Source organism: Pelobates fuscus, chromosome 5, assembly GCF_036172605.1.
Source record: "Pelobates fuscus isolate aPelFus1 chromosome 5, aPelFus1.pri, whole genome shotgun sequence".
In the NCBI taxonomy this organism is placed as follows: domain Eukaryota; kingdom Metazoa; phylum Chordata; class Amphibia; order Anura; family Pelobatidae; genus Pelobates; species Pelobates fuscus.
The window spans coordinates 380,675,362-380,695,849 of record NC_086321.1 but is presented as its reverse complement, the minus strand read 5'-3'; the positions used below and the strand labels follow the sequence as shown (position 1 = coordinate 380,695,849).

The following is a 20,488-nucleotide window of genomic DNA, read 5'->3' as shown; positions in this document are numbered from 1 at the left end:
GTTAAGGCACAAAAAAAATTAGAGACTGGCTACAAAATTGATAAAGGAATGGAGCATTTTAGTTATGAAGAAAGGTTTAGTTTAGAAAAATGGTACCTCAGAGGAGATTTGATAGGATTATACATATCCAGGGCCAATACAAAACCATTGTCTGGAAATCTGTTCATAAACCGGACTATACATAGGACACGAGGTAATGCATTTAGACTGGAAGAAAGGAGATTTCGTTTATGGCAAATGTAATTTTACAGTAAGAACAATAAAGATGTGGAATTCACTGCCTGAAGAGTTGATTTTTTTTTTTTTTTTATTCTTTATTTTTGTTGTGCAGTACATCGTCATAGTCTGACATAGTTAAAGCAAATTCTTTGCGTTTCTCAGCGTAGTACAGGGACATCCCTGTATTGGCATATTACACGTGTCCATTGAAACAAAGTTTTTAACAACAACTTTAACATTAACCTAGGTACCACAATCACTTATTCAACGTCCTAGATAAAAAACACAAGGTGTTCCATCTCTTAATTCGAATGCAGGGATAGCTGCACCTTGATAAATTCGGCCCCACACCCTATAGGAGAGGTTCGTGGTGGCTAACAGGAGGAGTGTGTGAGTGGAAAGAACAGAGTAGAAGAGGATAGAGAAGAGGTTAGATGGGGCATTGAGGCACGAGGGAGAAACCCGCGGGGGAGGGAAGGAGGAGGACGCGAGCCCCCCGGCCAGTCCTCAGGAATCCAGAAGTCCCGCCGCATGCCCTAGGCGCTCAGCGGACTCTCATCCCATGGCTCCCATAGTCTACAGAATGTTCCCAAGGCTGAAGAGTTGATTTCATCCGAGTCTGTACAGATATTTAAACAGCAACTGGATTAATACTTGCAAAACCGTAACATCCATATATATCAACTTTAACATGTGGTGTAATAGCATCTTGGTCCGGGGATCCATTCAGGGGTTGAGATTTTTCTTTTCTTTTCCTTTTCCCCTAGTTTGTTGCAGAATTAGAAAGTACTTCAAACTGGGGTTTGTTTTCTTTTGGATCAACAGCAAAAAGAGAGGCTGCACTTGATGGACGCATGACTAAAAACAAATGATGTAACTAAAATGTAATTTAGAAGAACAATCATGAATTTATGACTGATTTCTAAACACATTTATTGTAGTTTAAAGACACATTACCTGTAGTATTATTGCAGTGGAGCTCTGTTATACACTCACACACCAACAACACGGAGCCCCTAGAAAAGAGGGACATTAGGAGAAACCATTCCTATCCAGTGACACATTGCAGCTTTGCTAACTGTTTAATAAACTGGATTTGGAATGGTAGCAGCAGTTGTTAATGGCGGACTGAACTTCTCGAAGCCGTGTAACTGGAACTACGCCATTTATTATTATAGATCGTTATAAGGTTTAACGGTGGCGATGGGTGTCTGCCTGACTTGTGATTTTACATTTTCTATAAACGCCCTCTAAAAGAAAGACTGTCAGTGGCTTTTTCCAACTAATGCTTTGGATATATAGGGGTTCAGTGACTGAATAAAAAAAACAAAAAAAGTTCAGAATTTAGTCCAAAATGCTTAAAACCGCATGTTGTCCATGTATATTTTTGAGAGCAAATTAATGTGTCCGATTTACTGATGCATTGTCAGGCAAATTGGCTTCCGCAGCCTAGTTTTGTTGAATCCTCACTCAGTTTGTGTAGAAGAAATCTTTGAGGGTGGGGAATAACCACATCCAAGGATGATAATAATAATTACCCGAATGAAAAATCTGCCAGAGTTTAAGTCCCGGCTTCCATAGACCATAGTGGCAGAAAGCAATGGTATCTAATTAGTTTTTGCTCCTTTTTTCCCCAGTGAATTTTTTTTTATTTCTATTCTATTCTATTTTATTCACCCCAGGGACATTGCAGGAAAACATCTCTGCGCTTATTTTATGATAAGATGGTTTAATGAACTTGTTTCTAGGCTGGCACAGTAATGCTCACTTACTCAAACTGAAGATCCTGCAATGGGGGTGATCCATTCACAAAGCAATGATGTCATTATCTGGGAACAAAGGGGAATATTCTATTCCTGATTACAGTAGGGATTAATATTAACACCTACTTCCTGCAATGAAAAAGTGACCCGAACGATCGTATCGAGCCCTGACAACCTCCGGTATTGGACCCAGAATTCTATCCAGATTCATTGCCAGCATTCTAGAAGCTAACCAAACAATCAATCATTTCGGTCTTCTATGGAATATAAACGTATAGACAGTTAATTGGATCATATTTAACATCTGTTATTTTATTAATTTAAAGGGAGTATAAAAAAATAAGATTCATGATTTATAAGTTCTATATAAAAGGATTGAAATAAAGTACTGAATACGTCTGCAAACCATAGCAACGCTATAGAATGCCAGCAGCAGCGGTAAAGTTACTGCAAAAAATTAAAATAGGTGAAAACAAAACCTGAAATATAATGAAAATAAAAGGGTAGGAGGATGGAGACGGGCAGCACCATTATTTAGGAGGATGGAGATGGGTAGCGCCATTATTTAGGAGGATGGAGACGGGTAGCGCCATTATTTAGGAGGATGGAGACGGGTAGCGCCATTATTTAGGAGGATGGAGACGGGTAGCGCCATTATTTAGGGGGATGGAGACGGGTAGCGCCGTTATTTAGGGGGATGGAGACGGGTAGCGCCGTTATTTAGGAGGATGGAGACGGGTAGCGCCGTTATTTAGGAGGATGGAGACGGGTAGCGCCGTTATTTAGGAGGATGGAGACGGGTAGCGCCGTTATTTAGGGGGATGGAGACTGGTAGCGCCGTTATTTAGGGGGATGGAGACGGGTAGCGGCGTTATTTAGGAGGATGGAGACGGGTAGCGCCGTTATTTAGGAGGATGGAGACGGGTAGCGCCGTTATTTAGGAGGATGGAGACGGGTAGCGCCGTTATTTAGGAGGTTGGAGACGGGTAGCGGCGTTATTTAGGAGGATGGAGACTGGTAGCACCGTTAGGAGGATGGAGACGGGTAGCGGCGTTATTTAGGAGGATGGAGACTGGTAGCGCTGTTATTTAGGAGGATGGAGACGGGTAGCGCCGTTATTTAGGGGGATGGAGACGGGTAGCGCCGTTATTTAGGAGGTTGGAGACGGGTAGCGCCGTTATTTAGGAGGATGGAGACGGGTAGCGCCGTTATTTAGGAGGATGGAGACGGGTAGCGCCGTTATTTAGGAGGATGGAGACGGGTAGCGCCGTTATTTAGGAGGATGGAGACGGGTAGCGCCGTTATTTAGGGGGATGGAGACTGGTAGCGCCGTTATTTAGGGGGATGGAGACGGGTAGCGGCGTTATTTAGGAGGATGGAGACGGGTAGCGGCGTTATTTAGGAGGATGGAGACGGGTAGCGCCGTTATTTAGGAGGATGGAGACGGGTAGCGCCGTTATTTAGGAGGATGGAGACGGGTAGCGCTGTTATTTAGGAGGATGGAGACGGGTAGCGCCGTTATTTAGGAGGTTGGAGACGGGTAGCGGCGTTATTTAGGAGGATGGAGACTGGTAGCGCTGTTATTTAGGAGGATGGAGACGGGTAGCGCCGTTATTTAGGAGGATGGAGACGGGTAGCGCCGTTATTTAGGAGGTTGGAGACGGGTAGCGGCGTTATTTAGGAGGATGGAGACTGGTAGCACCGTTATTTAGGGGGATGGAGACGGGTAGCGCTGTTATTTAGGAGGATGGAGACGGGTAGCGCCGTTATTTAGGGGGATGGAGACGGGTAGCGCCGTTATTTAGGGGGATGGAGACGGGTAGCGCTGTTATTTAGGGGGATGGAGACGGGTAGCGCCGTTATTTAGGGGGATGGAGACGGGTAGCCCCGTTATTTAGGAGGTTGGAGACGGGTAGCGCCGTTATTTAGGAGGATGGAGACGGGTAGCGCTGTTATTTAGGGGGATGGAGACGGGTAGCGCCGTTATTTAGGAGGTTGGAGATGGGTAGCCCCGTTATTTAGGAGGTTGGAGACGGGTAGCGCCGTTATTTAGGAGGATGGAGACGGGTAGCGCCGTTATTTAGGGGGATGGAGACGGGTAGCCCCGTTATTTAGGAGGTTGGAGATGGGTAGCGCTGTTACGTTTTTTTTTTTTTTTTTTAATTTAAGATTGTTGGACAAAACAAAACACTCTGCAAAATGTTATACACCAGTCCTACTAACAAAAGGCATTCTAATAAAGCTGCTTTCAAGCATAGGAATAATTACCCAACTCCATGATTCTCATTTCATTGACCTCAGTAGGCTGTGTGTACCCTGCAATGTATAAATTGAACACATTTGGCAATTGATGCATTAACATACTGAATGATTGAATGTCTCTATATTTGAGATTTGCCCTCATAGTATCAGCAATTTCTTTCCCAATATAATGATTTCATGTACACTGAGAGCAGAAGCTAGCCCCGTGTGCCCTGTGGAGACTACTTCTCCCATTTTTGTTTATTGCTGTTGAGCTAGCCTGTCTGTCCACCCACACGCTTTGTATTTCACATCCACAAAAACCATCTGAAATGGTACTTTCCTCGTAATGTCCTACTTTGCTTACATGGCATCTGATGTGACCAGGGAAAAGTGTGTTTGATGTTTACGTGCATGTGTCCCGGAGCCCATGGATCTTGCTGGATCTCCGTGTGTGTTTGTCTATGCACATTGTCAGACAGAGCCTGGATCCCGGCACATAGATCTCCTGATGGATTGGCTGTCTGGAGCAGCACAGAAGTGGTCTCATTTTCAAGCTCTCAATACTGTAGCGGGATCATGGGAGATGGCCGCCTGGTAGGGGGATCATGGGAGATGGCCGCCTGGTAGGGGGATCATGGGAGATGGCCGCCTGGTAGGGGGATCATGGGAGATGGCCGCCTGGTAGGGGGATCATGGGAGATGGCCGCCTGGTAGGGGGATCATGGGAGATGGCCGCCTGGTAGGGGGATCATGGGAGATGGCCGCCTGGTAGGGGGATCATGGGAGATGGCCGCCTGGTAGGGGGATCATGGGAGATGGCCGCCTGGTAGGGGGATCATGGGAGATGGCCGCCTGGTAGGGGGATCATGGGAGATGGCCGCCTGGTAGGGGGATCATGGGAGATGGCCGCCTGGTAGGGGGATCATGGGAGATGGCCGCCTGGTAGGGGGATCATGGGAGATGGCCGCCTGGTAGGGGGATCATGGGAGATGGCCGCCTGGTAGGGGGATCATGGGAGATGGCCGCCTGGTAGGGGGATCATGGGAGATGGACGCCTGGTAGGGGGATCATGGGAGATGGCCGCCTGGTAGGGGGATCATGGGAGATGGACGCCTGGTAGGGGGATCATGGGAGATGGCCGCCTGGTAGGGGGATCATGGGAGATGGCCGCCTGGTAGGGGGATCATGGGAGATGGCCGCCTGGTAGGGGGATCATGGGAGATGGCCGCCTGGTAGGGGGATCATGGGAGATGGCCGCCTGGCAGGGGGATCATGGGAGATGGCCGCCTGGCAGGGGGATCATGGGAGATGGCCGCCTGGCAGGGGGATCATGGGAGATGGCCGCCTGGCAGGGGGATCATGGGAGATGGCCGCCTGGCAGGGGGATCATGGGAGATGGCCGCCTGGCAGGGGGATCATGGGAGATGGCTGCCTGGCAGGGGGATCATGGGAGATGGCTGCCTGGCAGCTGGATCATGGGAGATGGCCGCCTGGCAGCTGGATCATGGGAGATGGCCGCCTGGCAGCTGGATCATGGGAGATGGCCGCCTGGCAGCTGGATCATGGGAGATGGCCGCCTGGCAGCTGGATCATGGGAGATGGCCGCCTGGCAGCTGGATCATGGGAGATGGCCGCCTGGCAGCTGGATCATGGGAGATGGCTGCCTGGCAGCTGGATCATGGGAGATGGCTGCCTGGCAGTTGGATCATGGGAGATGGCTGCCTGGCAGCTGGATCATGGGAGATGGCTGCCTGGCAGCTGGATCATGGGAGATGGCCGCCTGGTTGCGGGATCGTGGGAGACTGCCACCTGGGATATCTGCAGCTTTATCCAGCCCTGTATTAGAATCTCCCCCTCCCCTTACATTATAATGGTAACCAGCAGCATCAATGGAAAATAAAAACCTTTTTTTAGTTAGATTTCTAAGATACGAAAACACTCGTCGCTGGTGACCTCTCCTCTCCTGCTGAAGTCCGCTCCGCAGTCCACGCACGCGCATTCAAACCACCCATAGGAAAGCATTACTCAATGCTTTCCTATGGATGTAAGAGTGTCCTCAATGCGATTTTCCGCATTGAGGATTGCAGAAGCGGCCTCTAGTGGCTGTCTGCAGTTTTATCTGAAACTGCTATGTTTACAGCTGCAGGGTTAAAACTAGGGGACATGACACCCAGACCACTTCTTCTGAGCTGAAGTGGTTTGGGTGCCTATAGTGGGCCTTTAAAGTAAAAAAAGTGACTGTGGAAAGCTTTTATTAATTTTTTGTAGGTTAAAAACTGCACCTCCATTGTAAGATTAAAAATGCCATTTGTATAATTATTATTGGCTTTGGAAAGGCTTTGTCTCCTGCCTTAACCCCATTGCATTTTAGCTACTGATTTACCATCTATGGGGGTTATGGCAAGACACAAATTTGTATAAAAAGTCTTTAGAAATTCTGAAGAATTAGATATTTGGGAACAAGGCACTTAGAAATTGTTTATTTTGAATGTACTGAATGTTTAAAGCCATTATCCTGTCTTGGGTAACCTCGTGTTTCTCTTTGCATCCTCAGTATATTGAAGCAATCAGTAACAAGCAAAGTGAGCTGGAGAGCTTTGTCTCTGATGGGTACAAAACCGCGCTGACCGAAGAGAGGCGGAGATACTGTTTCCTGGTAGAGAAACAGTGCGCCGTAGCAAAGAACTCCATTGCCTACCACAACAAGGTACGGAAATCCATGACTTGGGGTTTGCCAATTATTTGGTGTTATCAGCAGCAATCCCTCTTTTATTGAGCTAATCGGATATGTCCAAACGTATAACTGTTACTTCCCCCATGCTTTCAATTATTTGCTTCATAGCTTTGTTTCTGTGCTGTAGAGAATAATATTGCCCAGTCTGTAATTTAAAGCCACGAGTTCCAGATTATGCTGTCGAGCAAGGTAGAAACAGATCAGAACTGACTTGTCTTCCTATTCGTGTCATTTTTAGAGGCTGCTCCTATATCACCTTTCAAAACATTGTTTAAAAGAAGGGGTATTTACTGTCTCCAGGAAGGAGCAAGACCTAAATGTGTGTTTGTAGACAGTGCTGGGAAATCTGCCTCTCCTGGTCTGATCTCTCGGTTTGTTCAAAGCTGTGCAAGAGGCTTCCAGCGCTTACAGCCCACCTATTCCTTAGAAAAGGAGGAGGCGGGAGGGAGAATGGGGGGAGCAATTGAAAATGAAAGCCTTGTTCCCAACTCCCACACACACAGTTTGTTCTGCCCACATGCTTCTTACTCAGCGAGATGCAGTACCACTTGGCTGGAAGGAGGGGGGAGAGAAAAGCCCCTCACAGTTGCCAAAGAAGAAATCTCTCTACAGAGACCTTTACTGACACCTAGTGGTAAGCTGTGTTTCTCCACAATAGCTACCTGCCTGTATAAAGCTTTATGAACGGACTAGTAATACTGAATAAAAGACAGTTCTGTAAACAGGGTAGTGCCACACTCTATTTTTTTTTATCATTCTTAATATGGAATTCTAATGCACAGTTCAGGGTCACCTTCAAAATATAGTGATCCATAGCAGAGGTGTTAAAACCATACCGACCACCCAACGGCAGCCCAGGATTTAACCGTTATCAGTTCCTCTCCAATACATCTATTGATAAACTCTGAATTCTTGGTGTTTCTAGAGAACTGGTTTGAAATGGAGGCATAGACTTGCACAAAGTCAACAATACTGAACTATAAACCAGTACATGGAATTCTGGAATGTTACTATTTTGTGTGTGTGTAGTACTCTATATGGACTACATCAAGCTGTATGCCAAGAGTGAGAGCGACATTGACCCACTGGTCCGCATACAGCAAGGTCAGTGGAATGTTATTCAGGCTTGATGAGTGTTGGCAGATGATCGCAAAAAGAGGGAAGATGATCAGGACAGAAGTAGTTCAAGTACCAGAAGGTCCAATAGGAAATGTAGAAAATGGCTACAAGTATCTGGGGGACCACTAACACATGGCAACCATGAGTAAGTGACAAGGAGGATGGCAACATCCAAGTACCTTCAAAGAGTCAGACAGGTCCTGGCAAGAACGAGATCCAAGCCATCAACTATATGTCCTATCAGTCTTCAGGTACCCAGCTGGAATAATAACCTGACCAAGAGAGCTGCTCACCATGGATGTAAAAACCCGGAAACTACTCGCTATGAATGGAGAATTCCAGCAGCCAGAGATTGTACACCAGCTGAAAGATAGGAGGTTGGGGCCTGATGAGTGTCAAGGCCGCAGTCCTAAATGAACTTCTAAGGGAATGCCTAAGGCAACAAAGGATGTAGAAAAGGAGTAGGTTTCATGGCAAGACAACCGCTCCCTTGGGTGTACCACCAGCAGATCGTAAATATGCCTCACATTACAAAACCTTCCAGTGGTTGGAAAAGGCATGATTAAAAGACTGCATTGAGACACAGGAAAAGGCACTCCGGTAGAATCAGGGGTCTACCACATCAGACAGAACCCAAGGTGCAGACTGTGCAAAGAGCCTCTGAGACAATCCAGCACATAGGATCCAGGTGCAAAATAGTGGCAAGGATAGCATACACTGAGAGACACAGCCATGTTGCTGGGATTGTGCACTAAAATATCTGTACAGAATATGGGCTGGATCTGGCAAGATCGGAGGTACCACCAAGGGTAGTTGAGAATCACAGGGCTAAGTCCCGTTGGGACTTTCAGATCCAGACAGACATGCAAGTAGTGGACAACCAACCTGAAATGGTAGACCAGGAACGTAAGACTGCAGTGCTGGTGGATGTGGCAATACTTTAGTGACGTAACTTTACAAAGAAGGAACATGAGAAGGTGGACAAATGCCAAAGAGGATGTGCTGGAAATGCTGTGAAACATGAAGGCAGTAGTAGTCCCCTAAGTTGGGAGAGTGGTTTCAGCAGATTCCAGGTGGGACATCTGTGAGTTCTAGGAACAGCTAAGATACTGCACAGAACCCTTAGACTCCTAGGCCTCTGCTAGGGGTCCCTAGAAGGATGGATACACAAATACCACCCAGAGGGGTGAGAATATAAATATGTATTATTTTTTATTATTATTTTTTTTTGTGTGTGTGTGTGTGTGTGTGTTTGTGTTTTTTTTATGTTATTTTTTTATAACTGACCGTTCTTTCACAGGCTAATGTTACTAGGGATCGACCGATTATTGGTTTTGCCGATATAGTCGGATATTCGTTTTTTTTGTTTTGTTTTTTAAATTTAAAATATGTATTTAAAATGTTTTATTTTTTTTAAGATCAGCTGATAATCCCCAGCAATATCAATGAATGGGTGGGCCGGTGTATCAAAAGGAGGCACAAGCATCTGCCTTAGGGCGCACCGGCCGGGGGGGAGGGAGAGGGCTAGATTGGAGTGACCGGCAGGAGGTGGGCACACAGTGCCTGGCACTCTGTGTAGTGTTGCGGAGCAGTGCGCACCGTGGTACAGGAACTTAGGTTTCCTGTACCCTGCCGGACTGAAAGGAAGTGCTCACTGAGAAAGCACTTTCTGTCAGTCCGGCCCGCTGAATCACCTGTACTGTGGTGCACACTGCTCAGCTCGGCCACTCTACCAGGAGACACACCGGCGAGCAGGAACCAAGGAGGGGAGATGCACACTGGGACCAAGGAGGGGAGAGAGAGAGAGAGGGGCACTCAGGGACGGGGTGGGACCCTATGGGACATGGGTGGTAAGGAACACTATGGGGAGGCGGGGTAGAAAGGAACACTATGTACAGGGGGGTGGGGGGACATTAAGGGAGGACACTAAGGTACAGGGGAGGGAAGGGAAAAGGAACACTGGGGTGAGGGGGCACTAAAAGAGAAGGGAGAGGAACATAAAGGGGAATTAGGGGGGCACTAAGACAGGTAAGGGGGGTTCCTACCACACACATTGACACAAACACACTGCATCCACTACACAAATACACACTGAATCCACTACCCACACTGCATCCAATACAACAACAACACACACTGCATATACTAATCAAATACTCTCACTGCATCCACTACACACACACACACACACACACACATATATAAATATTCTTGAAAACATAAAATAAATCCGACTGGCATTTATATTTTGTGCATTCACCACTTAATAAAAAAAAAAAAAAATAGCAAAAAAATAAATACGGTAAATGTACAGAATATCAGTAAGCTATCGGCCTGAAAGTTCAGATTATCGGTATCTGCTCTAAAAAAAATTAATATCTGTCGATCCCTAAATGTTACATTGTTATTCTGACGTGTTATGTCAGATGGCCAGCCATGGAGATCAGAAAACTGTCTTTAGAGTGTGGAAGGCTAATGAAAAAATGCAGTAATTCAATTTTTTATGGTTCATTACCCTCAGGGCAAAGATATTCTCAACCAGAAGATCCCGTCATGGCAACAGTCATGCGCGGATCCCAACAAAATCCCAGAGCGAGCCCTTCAAATTATGCAGCAGATGGCTTTAGGCAGCAACGGTACCATCATGTCTGGACCTCTTTCTGGTCCTCTGACCACGTCAAAATCCAGTCTGTCTATTTCTGACCCAATACCAGGTGCCAAGCCTCTGCCTGTACCCCCCGAACTGGCTCCATTTGTTGGTGTAAGTATAAATTGTACAATGTTGTGTGCTATACTAATTTTCTGTCAGCAGATTTGGTGTTGAGTACTCTTGTTCATCCTCACAGCGAATGTCTGCTCAGGAAGGTACCCCTATAATGAATGGAGTGTCCGGGCCACCTAGCAACAGTTATGAGCACTGGGGAGATATGAAACCGATTCAGCCCAAAGTATCACCATCACAGCCACACAAGCAAATCAGTGATTCCTATTCCAACACCCTTCCTGCCCGTAAGAGTGTCCCACCCAAGAACAGCTACACCGTTGGTAAGCCGATATAAGATATATTTATGGACCTTTGTGAATTTATTTAGGGAAATGCTGTGCTTGGATGGAAGATTAACAGCCTGCTTCTCCAAATGCAGCCCTCCAGCTTCTGGTAAACATAAACTCCCATAACCCTCTGTCAGTGTAAGTTTGGCAGAGAATTTTGTAAGTCTCAACCTAGTATATACTGGCTTACCATAAACGGAAAATGGTTTTCAATGGTTTTCTTACTTTGTCAATAATTGGGCAATGGAGAGTTTCTTTCACATGGATTTCTTTAGACATTGCTCCATCCAACAACTATCTGGTATAAATAAGATATGTTGTCCTTTTTACACAATCTTTCCTTCCTATGCTTTTTTGATTCTTATGTGTGTGTTTTTTTTTTCTTTTCTTTTTTTTCTATTGTATAGCAGAGAACAAGACACTGCCTCGCTCCAGCTCCATGGCAGCCGGACTAGAGAGGAATGGCAGGACGCGAGTCCAAGCGATCTTCTCCCATGCTGCTGGTGACAACACTACTTTGTTGAGCTTCAAAGATGGAGACTTTATCACCTTGCTTGTTCCGGAGGCCAGAGATGGATGGCATTATGGAGAGAGTGAAAAGACAAAACTGTAAGTTGCGCACATTTTTAGAGGCTTAGCTCCTTCCTTTCTACTGATCCTTTCTTGGTCTCAGTTTTTGTCAATTGTCCATCGTTTTAGGAAACTGTGTTATGGCACACTGCACTGCACTGACAAAGCTATCATTTTGAATCTTTTAACACATGTTCTTACACTTTAGTTTTCTATATAGAAGAACAAATAAACTAATTCCTCCCTGCAGAGCTAGCAGTCTGCGCTGGCACCATCATATTATCTTATCAGACAGATGGCTTTTTTATGCTCATTTATTTATTAGAAATGTGTTTGTAATATGTCGGTAAATAAAGTACAAGAACACTGGTGAAAATGTTCACAAGTACAATCTGTGACAGTAATTTTGAACCCTAGGGAGAGGAGATGTGGCTGGCCATGCTGATTTGGTATTTAATATTTCTTTACAGGAGGGGATGGTTCCCGTTTTCCTACACGCGGGTGTTAGAACGTGGTGGAGATGCTGGGGGCCGCTCACAGATGAGGTAAGCAGAAATGGTTACATGGCTAGAACTAGGACATCTGCAGGGTACATGTCCTACAAAGCTTGTGTATGGTTCTCGGCATGGCTTACAAACCTACTGTAAAACATTCATTGAAATATGCTGACTGACGTAATATCAAAATATTTCACCAGGAAAGGTACATTAAGCCTTTTACTGATTTCCAAATACATCTTAGTGTTTTAGTATATATACACATTTATTATTTTAAACGACAATGAAAGATTTAACCATCATGTGCATTTAGCATCATTGCTTGGTCCAAGCCTTGCACTTCATCTTCTCTGGACTTCGTGGATGAAAATCCCATGTTATGATTAACTGTTGGGATCCATGGTTTAAGACAGTCTTGGTATTCTAAGATAACCACCCCTACACTCACTATAGCTTAGCTGAAAAAGTATCCGTTGTACGCATTTATATAAAATCCTTTCAACCTCGTAAGTTTTTAAAGCAGTCTTATATCATGACCTTTACATATTGTTACTGGGTTAGAGTGTACTATGGTGTGTTTCATTATTTGTCTTTCTGCAGTTTACAACCAGGGAAGAGCAGCAGCACTGGGAATCTATTGGACAAGGATGACCTATCCATGCCTCCTCCAGACTACAACATGGCTGCCCGCGGCTTCCCTCCACAACCAGTTGGCTCCTTCAAGCCCAGACCTTACAGCGTGGCTGCTCCAGCTTTCTCACAGGTAGAGATAAGAGAATTCTATGAAGATCCAGATAATGTCGTAATCTCTGGTCAGTGGTCCCTCTAACAGAATCATTTACTAAATTTAAAATGCAAACAGAATTTCAGATTTAAAGGCATGCTGTAGGTCTCATTGTGCGGCAGAAATGTGGTTTGCATGCCCCATTAAGGTAAAAAAAATTAGCTACTCTAGCCTTAAATTTGAAATTCACTTTAAATTATCCTTAAATTCTTGTTTTAGATTTTAGTAAATAACGGTGTTTTGAATGTTTTTTTGTTGTTTTGTTTGTTGTTTTTTTTTTTTTTCCTCCTTAAAACGATGAATGCTCAGAACAACTACACCCTTACATTTCTATTCTATAGTAACATAATGAACACCTATGGGTGTGGTTGTTCAATATTGCCAGCTCCGAGTACTTGATTGGGAGGGTGTATGGAGCATCTATTTACCCACGCACCACATCTCCCTGGTTAAGGGATCATATATTCATTTTTCTTGGCATGGTTATTGTTTGAGGTTCCTTAAAGTGCAGACATTTTATCAGGAATGCTCTTAAGCTGGATATAAACATAGCATTTGATAACTTGGAGTTAATTCACGAAATACCGAATTGTAATGGATTGAAAACAAATGGTAAAATCTAGGCCATGTGATGATAGAGAAAATTTGCCATTTTCCTTTTCATTTACTACAATTTAGCATTTCGTGAATAAACTCCCTTGTTCTGAGCTACATTTATTGGGTTGCTGAGAATCCTGAGAACAGAGGTCAGCCATCAGTGGGATATTGCAAATAGATTATATTGTTTGTTCCATGTTTTTTAAGGGGATTTCAGATTTAGCTTTTATCTATTATATTCCTTCAGTGACATTTGCTGCATTCATGAACAATATTTAACAGTTTGAAATATCGGCAGCTTCCTTGGCCTATTGAGAGGCATGCAACAATGTAGAATGTGCTGGAGGAGTATGACAACCTGTGTGAATTAGCCCTGTTCTCGTCTTACTGTGATACCCATTGACTGTTCTCCAATATCAAAGCAAACACGGGTATAGCCAACAGCGAATCATGGTGGGGTGGCGGCAGTGTTTTCCCCAAACCGGCCTATAAATGAGTCTTGTAACATAATCAATGCAGTGCTACTTCTCTTCGCCCCTGTCTAGTGCCTAATGATCCCTTACCAGTAAATATTAAACTCCAATGACACGGCATGGTATGTATAACACCCCGTCCCTCAGCTATGTTAGTGCTAAATATCATAAGTCACAGCCAGGCCACATTTTATCCTATAATCCACAACTAATAAAATTGTATTTGTTATTCCTTGGCCCTCGGGGATCTTGCTGTAATATGTCATTGAGGATTAATGCAGCTCATTGTGTTTTTTGTTTGTGTGTTTTTTCCCTCCCCATTCTCAACATCCTACATACTGTATGTCATGTGTAGGGTTATTCTAAGCCCTATGGGTATTCGATACACAAGAGTGCCAGAGTTCTGTTCCCACAGTCAGTTGGACACTATAGACTATATAAAAGGTCAACACCCGTAAGTTGGTTAATCTGTGTGGCTCCTTCTATGACTAATCCTTTGTCTCACTGTTTGATTGGAATATGGCTTTATGGCCTCTCTGGTTAACATCTAGATTGTATTGCTCAGTGCATCATCACCGCAACATGCGTTGGAGAGAGACAAACTCTCTATACTGGATGTCAATCAAACTGCTGCCAAAGCTGAGTCAAATAGTGAGCCGAGTCGTGATAGAAGATATCTTATTCTTACAAAGAACTTTCACCAGAAATCCTTGCAGCCACATACCTCATGGTGTCATTAACCAGCAGCAGAATGTGATCTATGCTGGTAGGCAGGAAGCCATTTTTCTATTGAGGGAATATCTATAGACTGCTCACAACAGCTGCAGGTTTTGCAAGCCCTCCCCTTCTAACCCCGCCCAGACTTTCTGTGTCTGTCCAATCACAGACTCCCAATGCAGCTCAATGAGAAGTCTTTGCAAGGCAGGTGCTCTGGGCCTCTTGAGTTTATCTCCACTGAGCTAAACAAACCAGGAAGTAACAGGACCGGGTGTCTGACAGCCAGGAGGGTGTAACCAGGTTAATTTATAAAAGTGCCAATTTCTTTTGGAATCTGCGCTTTTTGTAAAATGAAAAAGACATACTCTTCACTTATTAAGCACTTCAGTGAGATAAACTGCTTAAAATGAAAAACTTCTTGGAGTCAGCTATGATTTCAGTGTGACTACTCTGGATTTAAATTTGAAATTCACGTGGAATTCCCACTGGTTTAATTAACCCTGTAAATGCTGTCTACAAATCAGTCTGTTTCTGTTGCACTGAGCTGCACTCACTTCCAGCTATAGGTTTAAAGATGTAAAGCACCATGTAGATAGGAGAAATATAGAGTTTAGAATCTGGTATAAAATCCTTGTGTGTGCTTTCTGGTGGGAGTCCTTCTGTAAATGCAATCCTAGTCTGTTTCTGCTATCCTGATGACAATGATAAAGCATCATTGCCTCTCTCCCCACCCGTGGATCTGCGGACGCTTGCTACATCAGAGTGGATAGTATGGACATACGGGTTTATTCCTTAAATAGCAAGTTTGTAAATTTAAAGCTTACTTATTATCCATCAATCCTACCGCAACTCACTGTTTAGTGAATAAACCCCACCGTGTTTCCTTAGTCCTCTGCTTTTTAATGCTACCACAAAAATGGTTCAATCCACGCTTCCTCTATTAACCTTGTCCTGGCTGCTACTAGTGCATTCCTGCCACTAGCCGGCCCTCGGGCTTACTTAAATAATGACCCAATGAATATCACATGGTGACACATTATTTAACTGTTAATTGGCTGATTACCCCGCTGAATTAGTAATCCTCCTCTCATAGCACTGCCCAAGTCCTGGAACATCTGTACTGCTCTGCTTCGCAAAGTAAAAAAATGCTGATTTGGTTCACTTTATCATTAATTGCACTTAACGTATAGTTTTCCCATTTTTACTTTTTTTTTATTTATTTTTTTTTAATTCATAATCTTACTCACAGGGTTTAGAAGATTACGGAGCATCACGTTCAGCAAACAGGTAAGACAATCTTCCACGCTCAGTTTTTGTAATTATTTACGTGTGTATGTATTTGTTATGCCCATCCACTATATATTGTGTTTTTTTTTTTTATAATTGGTATCGTTTTTGTGCCTTCACATCACCTGCAGTATCCCTTAATTTCAGGGTAAGGAACCGATCGCATTAGGTGGGGTTCTCTCCATGGATTATGAGGTTATTACTCTAGTGAAATAAGGCCAGTTTAAAGGTTTTTTTTTTTTTTGTAGTAAAGCAGAGGTGATTCTTTCATCCCACCGTTTTTCAATCCTATTGGCGCATTTATTCCAGTTTGTTTCTCTTAGCCGGTCCTTTTTCCCATCTCTGTACTATTCGATGGGTTCCAGCTTTATAGAATAGTATCTTTCTTTTCTCCAACTCTATTGCTGCCCACAGTATGTAGAATTCGTATCCTGCTGGAGATTAGTTCATTAACCCAAGGCCGTCAGATCAGGATTCTATCCATATTCACTATGTGACTTCTCTCTTGCACCATTTGAATTGTATATAGTTCCATGCAGCCAGACACACAGTGATTTGTATCCTGGTAACCATAGTGAATCTGGCATCCCAGCTGTGTACTTACCACAACGCCCTTCGTCAGTTTACAGAACACAATAGATCGATAACGGACCTACAGAACACAGTAAATCGATAATGGACCCACTCCACACTCCTGGGATATATCTTACTATGACGGCCATGCAAACCGTAAACTGGTTCACAACTCTCATTCGTTAATTTGGCCACTTAAATAATATAGCTCTACACTAGGTCAGAACCCAAAATTGGGCCCTACAGTTTGAACATCTCTGGCAACTAGTCATGATACACTATTTATTGAAGCATCACTGCCTTCCCCAGTGCAATGGAGACCCATTCACAATAAGAGGGTAATAAAGGTGTTTGTTAGAATTCCTGTTCTATTTATTTTATTACATCAGGTCTATGATTTGGGTCCCTATTAAAATTTAAGAACCCCTACTCTCTAAGGACCCACCACCACTGACAGTCTTACAATGCTCTATAATCCTACTTTCATTGACCTTTGGTCTTTAGGGGGCCGGGTTGAGGAGTCCCTATCTTGTGCCTTCTGGGAAATCCAACACTTTGGCACACAGGGGATCTATAGCCATGGCAGTGGACAAATGAGCTCAATCACAAGGGATACTGCAGGTCCATCAGTCTAGTGAACGTGTGCAGTCACACCTGCTAATGTGCAGCTCTGCTTTTTATCTCACAGCGGAAATGGCACAATGATATCTACTGTGTGAGGAGAGGATCTGCTGCGTTCAACACCTTACTCCTCTCTCTTTGTTCTTTCTTTATTTTCTCTATTTTCTGGGATTCGCACCTTTTTATTTTTTTATTTTTATGTTACTCTTTTCTTTTTATGTATGATCGTCCTCTCATGCTTGGTTGGAAGCACTGTAATCTCTTTTCAGACAATGACTGGAGGGGGGTCCTCGCATGGCATGGGTTTGCCAATCATAGTGCTTCATTTCATTCCTCCCCCAGCCCCCCCTCTCCTTTCTGACGCTTTCTCATGGTTTTGCCTCTTCTTGGTAAGATGTATTTTTTTTTTCAGAGCAGAAATTGCCAAAAAGGTGTGTCTGTAATTACTGAACATAGTAAGCAGTTTTCTAACTGTGGCTTTTTATACAAGTTTTTAAAGAATGTGTTGGCAACTTTTTTCCCCCTCTCTCTTTTGAGGTGGATGGTTGGATGGGTTGATCTTAATTAAAGGACTTCAAAGAGGAGCTGTTCAGTCCTGGTAAAAAGACCATGTAGGTGTTACGGTTTAAAGGGACTGTTACAGAAGTCATGTTTTCTATTCCTCGGCTACAAACCATTTGTTTCAACCCCTGCTTCTAATCTTAGCCATAAATGGTCTGCAAACCTGTACACTCCTGCTTGCAGCCCTGTTATTGACAATGGAAGCAGAGGAGGCGATAAGGGTGACATACAGGAAGGTGGCCATCCTGTGCAAGATTCTGCATGTTGTATTATTTAAGGAGGGTTTCATTAAATGTGCTCATCTCTTCATTGTGAATTCTGAGTTTTGTTACATCTTCTTTTAATGTAACAGGGTTGAGCAATCAATTCTCTAAAGGGCTGCTAAATTGACCAAGTTGGAATTAAAAGGGATTCACACATAATGGTGTTTACAGTGTGGTCGTATATGTGTTTTACACCCCCAGTTGGGATCCACAATGCAATCTCCTCCATTCATTCTTTGGTGAGTTCCCACCGGTGGGTAAAAACACACATTTGTCTAGTCCCAGATAAATTGTTTACCATAGCATCACGTCCTTCCCCAGTGTAATACACATACAATCCGTTTCACATTAAAAAGAGTCAAATAATTGTATTACAGTTTATAAAAGAAGGATGTATTACAGAGCTGTGATGCTAAATCAATTTACCCAATTTGGGAGTTCATGAAAAGAATACGAAACATTGACTGATTCCTTTGTTTTAGATCACAATCTCTATGTACGGAGACACTTTCTTTCATAATATCCAATATACAAGTCTTTATTTGTTGACCATGATAGGCAACATAAATGGCAGGCATCCCTGCAGTGGGGGTTAATTTTATCTCCGTAGCTTACCCAATCGAATTTCTGGAAAATACTACTAATGGAGCAGTCCGCAGCAGGGCCTGTGTGTCTTTTACATCACACTGTAGGCACTGTAATGTCTTCAACGGATTGAATTGGTTATGGTGCCTTGAGTCTGTCGTTTCACAGTTTAGCAGAGATGTTAGTTCCTGGCAAACTGCAGCCTGGTCTCCAATGATAATTCGATGGAGGTAAAGCTATAATTCAGGCTCGCTCCATACCAATTCATACCAGGGTTGAGGCAATGATTGGCATAGCTTAACCATTTAATCATTGGAAACTAAGTTGTCGAGAACTGAGCAGAGTGTTGTGGAACACAGCACCCAAGGCTCCTGGCACCATTATCGATTCAGCCTGTTGAAGTAGTTATGGTGCCTGTAGTGTTTCTTTAAATGCAGACTTTTAAACTTATGTTAAAAGCAATATCCTGTATATTTTCACAATGAATCCTTTCAGTATCACCTTTTATATAAAAGCATTTGCCCTTTGTTGGCCAACTAAGTTAAAACAAATAAAGTATGTTAAACCCTGCAAACCATTTGAAATCTGTTAAACGTGCTGTCTGGCATCTATCCCTCGTTGCTGTACAGTCTGTGTCAGTGTCTGGCCAGCCCAGGAATTCCCTAAATACATAAATACATTGGATCTCCTCAGTCCTCTACTTTCTGTAAACTAATCATCCGTGAATAACCTGACCCGCTCTCTAAAATGTATTGAGCTATAATTCGGAAGAAGACTATAGGATTTGTAGGATTTTTTGTAATAAAATGGAGCCACATTTACAGATGCATCCATCAAGTTAAAGGAACATTATATTGCTAGGAATGGAATCCTGTATTCCTAACGCGCCATACTCGGATTGCAGTGAAAAGCTTTTGAACGTACCCTTTCTCCCACTCTTAGCCGGTCTTGCCGCGGCTTGCCCCACCTCCATGGCTGAGATTATCAGTCTTGATCTCAGCCAATCCAATGCTTTGATGATCTCAGACAATCCAAAGGATTCCCTTCGGAAAGCATTGGCAGGTTATTGTGTATACACGGCAAAACGCCGCACTGTACCCTGTGCATCTCCTTATAGAGCTGCATCGAATGAGTGCATCTCTATGGGGAGAGTTCCGCGTCTCCATGCAAAGAGATGGCATTTCTCTCCGGAATGGTGCTGGCACGTGATGCAGTCCTTTACTAGGAGCAGAACAGCCTCAAATCTTTGCTCTTCCCCTTCCACATTACCTCACACTTGTGTCCCGTCCCCCAGATCTGCCTCCATCTGTGGTGGTGCTGTATATTCAGTATTGGTGTATGACCCTGCATTCTGGGTAAACTACATTCCCTCTGATATTTACAAATCGTTCTGGGCCCCCGTATTGTGTATATCTGATCTACAGGCATTTCAGTCGTCCTTTGTTACCTACTCTGCAATGCTCCTATTGCCTGTTTTTGTTCCTCTCCCCTTTCTTTTCCTCCACTTATCTCACAGTGACAGTGTGTTCACTTGGGGGAAATGTGAGGTAATTAGGGGGGGGGGGGGGGGGGGCAATGGTTTGTGAGTGCTACAATTAGAAACGCCAATGTTACACAGTGCTGTAAAATAGATAGACTAACAAACAAGTTGCTAGCAGCTAAATTGTATGTAAAGAAAGCTGCTGAATGCCCTACTCAAACCAGCTTATAATCTGTGTTCTGAGTCTCTGGGTGAGGAGTTCTGAATATCTAAATATTAAGAGACACTATAGTCACCAGAACAACTATAGCTTATTGCATTTGTTCTGGTGAGTAGAATGAGTGAGTGTT

The 20,488-nt window shown here is 43.8% G+C and overlaps 1 protein-coding gene across 6 annotated transcripts in view; it reads left to right on the top strand.

Annotated features, from left to right (window-relative positions):
* The window catches only part of BAIAP2 (BAR/IMD domain containing adaptor protein 2), a 141,016-nt gene that overhangs the window by 102,981 nt on the left and 17,547 nt on the right, over positions 1–20,488 (top strand). For 3 of the 6 annotated variants that reach the window (XM_063456318.1, XM_063456323.1, XM_063456322.1), the window contains exons 7-13: positions 6,781–6,933; positions 10,601–10,840; positions 10,926–11,124; positions 11,538–11,739; positions 12,171–12,245; positions 12,795–12,960; positions 16,018–16,055. In XM_063456318.1, coding sequence (XP_063312388.1) covers positions 6,781–6,933; positions 10,601–10,840; positions 10,926–11,124; positions 11,538–11,739; positions 12,171–12,245; positions 12,795–12,960; positions 16,018–16,055 — 1,073 coding nt within the window. Of the gene's footprint in view, positions 1–6,780; positions 6,934–10,600; positions 10,841–10,925; positions 11,125–11,537; positions 11,740–12,170; positions 12,246–12,794; positions 12,961–16,017; positions 16,056–17,316; positions 18,945–20,488 lie in introns of those variants that run through there. The other 3 variants (XM_063456321.1, XM_063456320.1, XM_063456319.1) reach the window with 3 other exon arrangements.